A 2,000-nucleotide genomic window follows, 5' to 3' on the forward strand; every position below is an offset into this window, starting at 1 on the left:
CACAAAAGAGATAAGGCCAGTTGCAACTATAAACAAGATGATTGGAGTCATTATGGATTCATACAAACAGAAGGGGTCTCGGCCCATCTCTGCCTTTTACCGAGCTATGGGAGAGAGCAGGGGGGAATCAACCCTCTATATAAAAGCAAAATGGGAAGCAGAACTAAAGATCCAAATACAAGAGGAGGAATGGTACCACATGTGCCAGACACAATGTACATCTACAAACTCATTAATATGGAGGGAGTTCTGCTGGAAAAATCTAACTCGCTATTTTATAACACCAAAAATAAAATCTAGGCAACTTGCCACACAACAAAACTGCTGGAGACTGTGCGGGAATGTGGAGGCAGACCGTGCACACATCTTCTGGAACTGTACAAAAATGAAGATATACTGGCAAAATGTTAATTTAGTGGTAAAAAAAGGCCTTGTGATATGAAATCCCAAATACTTGTCCAGTGATGTATCTTGGGAATATCTAGAAGGTTGTAACAAGAGAAGATCTGTACTTGACTAAAGTGTTACTCGCAGCAAGTAAAAAAGCAGTCACAAGAAACTGGCTCAAAGTAAATGCCCCGAAACAGGAACAGTGGTTGGAAATTGTCCAGGAAATCTATGTTATGGAAAAATTGACATATCTTTTAAGGATCACAGAGAATGTATTTGAAAAGAACTGGGAAAGATGGAAGACTTACATGAGACGTGACACCAACTGAACAAATGCCGAATGGAACAGTGGACTGAATAGAGGATCATCTCCAGACAGTTTGTTAATGTTACTATTATTGTTATTCTAATCTGTAACTTGTTTGCTGTATTGTTTTGTCTATTTACATGTGAAAACTTAATAAAAATTTAAGTTATAAAAAAAAAAAAAAAATTTATGGAAGAAGCAGTAACCCAGAAGAAGAAGAAGTACGCAGGGTTATATATACCTTCTATGCTTTTCATAGATAACGACATTAACTCTCTGACGGTGAATAAAATGAGGTCTCAGGTGAGTTACCTGATGATGTTGTTGCAGGCTCCACACAGAGGCGTACGGCTGCTGGCGGCAAACCGCTCTGCCCTTTGGGCCACGCCCCTCGCCACTGGAGGGAAAGGGGCGGGGCTTGGGGTTATGGGGGCGGGGCTGGGAGCTGCTGGTGCAGCGGGGGAGGGGTTGGGGATGTATACTGGTGGAGGAGGGGCAGCCTGGGGCAGCGGCTGCATCTTCATGGAGGTGGTGGTCTTACCGGGGTCAAACTTATCGGCAAAGCTGTTGTCAGTCACCCAGGGGGGTCTGTTAGAGGAAACACCAGCAGGGGAAGGGGCTGGAGGATGGGGCTGAGGGTGGGGCTGATGGTGGGGCTGATGGTGGGGCTGAGGGTGGGGCTGATGGTGGGGCTGATGGTGGGGCTGATGGTGGGGCTGATGGTGGGGTTGAGGTTGGGGCTGAGAGGGGACTGGACCTGGAGCTGGACCTGGACCTGAGGGTGATGAAAACATTAAAAGCTTCTAATGACAAGGAGGAGACTAAGTGAACTTGTGGTTTCTGTTCTCACCTGGTTGGGAGGGGTAGATACAAGCGGTGCTCACCACCTTGGGAGGGGCGGAGCCAAGAGGGATCTGAATGGAGCTCTGCTGGATGGGTGGGGCATATTGTGTGGGGGGCTGATGGTACTGCTGCGGAACTGGCTGGTACTGCTGCGGGGGCGTGTCCTGTGGCGCCTGATGCATGATGGGAGGCTGAATGTACTGGCTGCAGAGGGAGGAAACAGTGTTGGTCTTTCATTGGTTCAGGTTGTGTGTCTGTAGTGTGATGTCATCATTACAAGTTTATAACATGACAAACATCCAGACTGCAGCCTCAGTCTCAACACACAATACAAAGAGACAAAACAAACACAAAGAGACAAAACAACAACAAAGTGGCAAAACAAATACAAAGAGACACAACAAACACAAAGAGACAAAACAACAACAACGAGACACAAGAAACACAAACAGCCAAAACA

At 46.5% G+C, this 2,000-nt stretch overlaps 1 protein-coding gene across 4 annotated transcripts in view; it reads right to left on the reverse strand.

Moving 5' to 3' along the window:
* Positions 1–990: 990 nt before the first annotated feature.
* Positions 991–2,000, reverse strand: part of LOC111649782 (LIM domain-binding protein 3-like) — a 23,744-nt gene continuing 22,734 nt past the window's right edge. For all 4 annotated transcript variants that reach the window (XM_087172076.1, XM_023399479.2, XM_087172077.1 and 1 more), the window contains 2 exons: positions 1,548–1,744; positions 991–1,472 (listed from right to left, as the gene is read on the reverse strand). In XM_087172076.1, coding sequence (XP_087028202.1) covers positions 1,006–1,472; positions 1,548–1,744 — 664 coding nt within the window. In that variant the 3' untranslated portion in view covers positions 991–1,005. The remainder of the gene's footprint in view (positions 1,473–1,547; positions 1,745–2,000) is intronic.

The sequence above is a fragment of the Seriola lalandi genome, unplaced genomic scaffold, assembly GCF_002814215.2.
Source record: "Seriola lalandi dorsalis isolate HSWRI2012SDOR001 ecotype SW California unplaced genomic scaffold, Sedor1 jcf7180002051963, whole genome shotgun sequence".
NCBI lineage: Eukaryota > Metazoa > Chordata > Actinopteri > Carangiformes > Carangidae > Seriola > Seriola lalandi.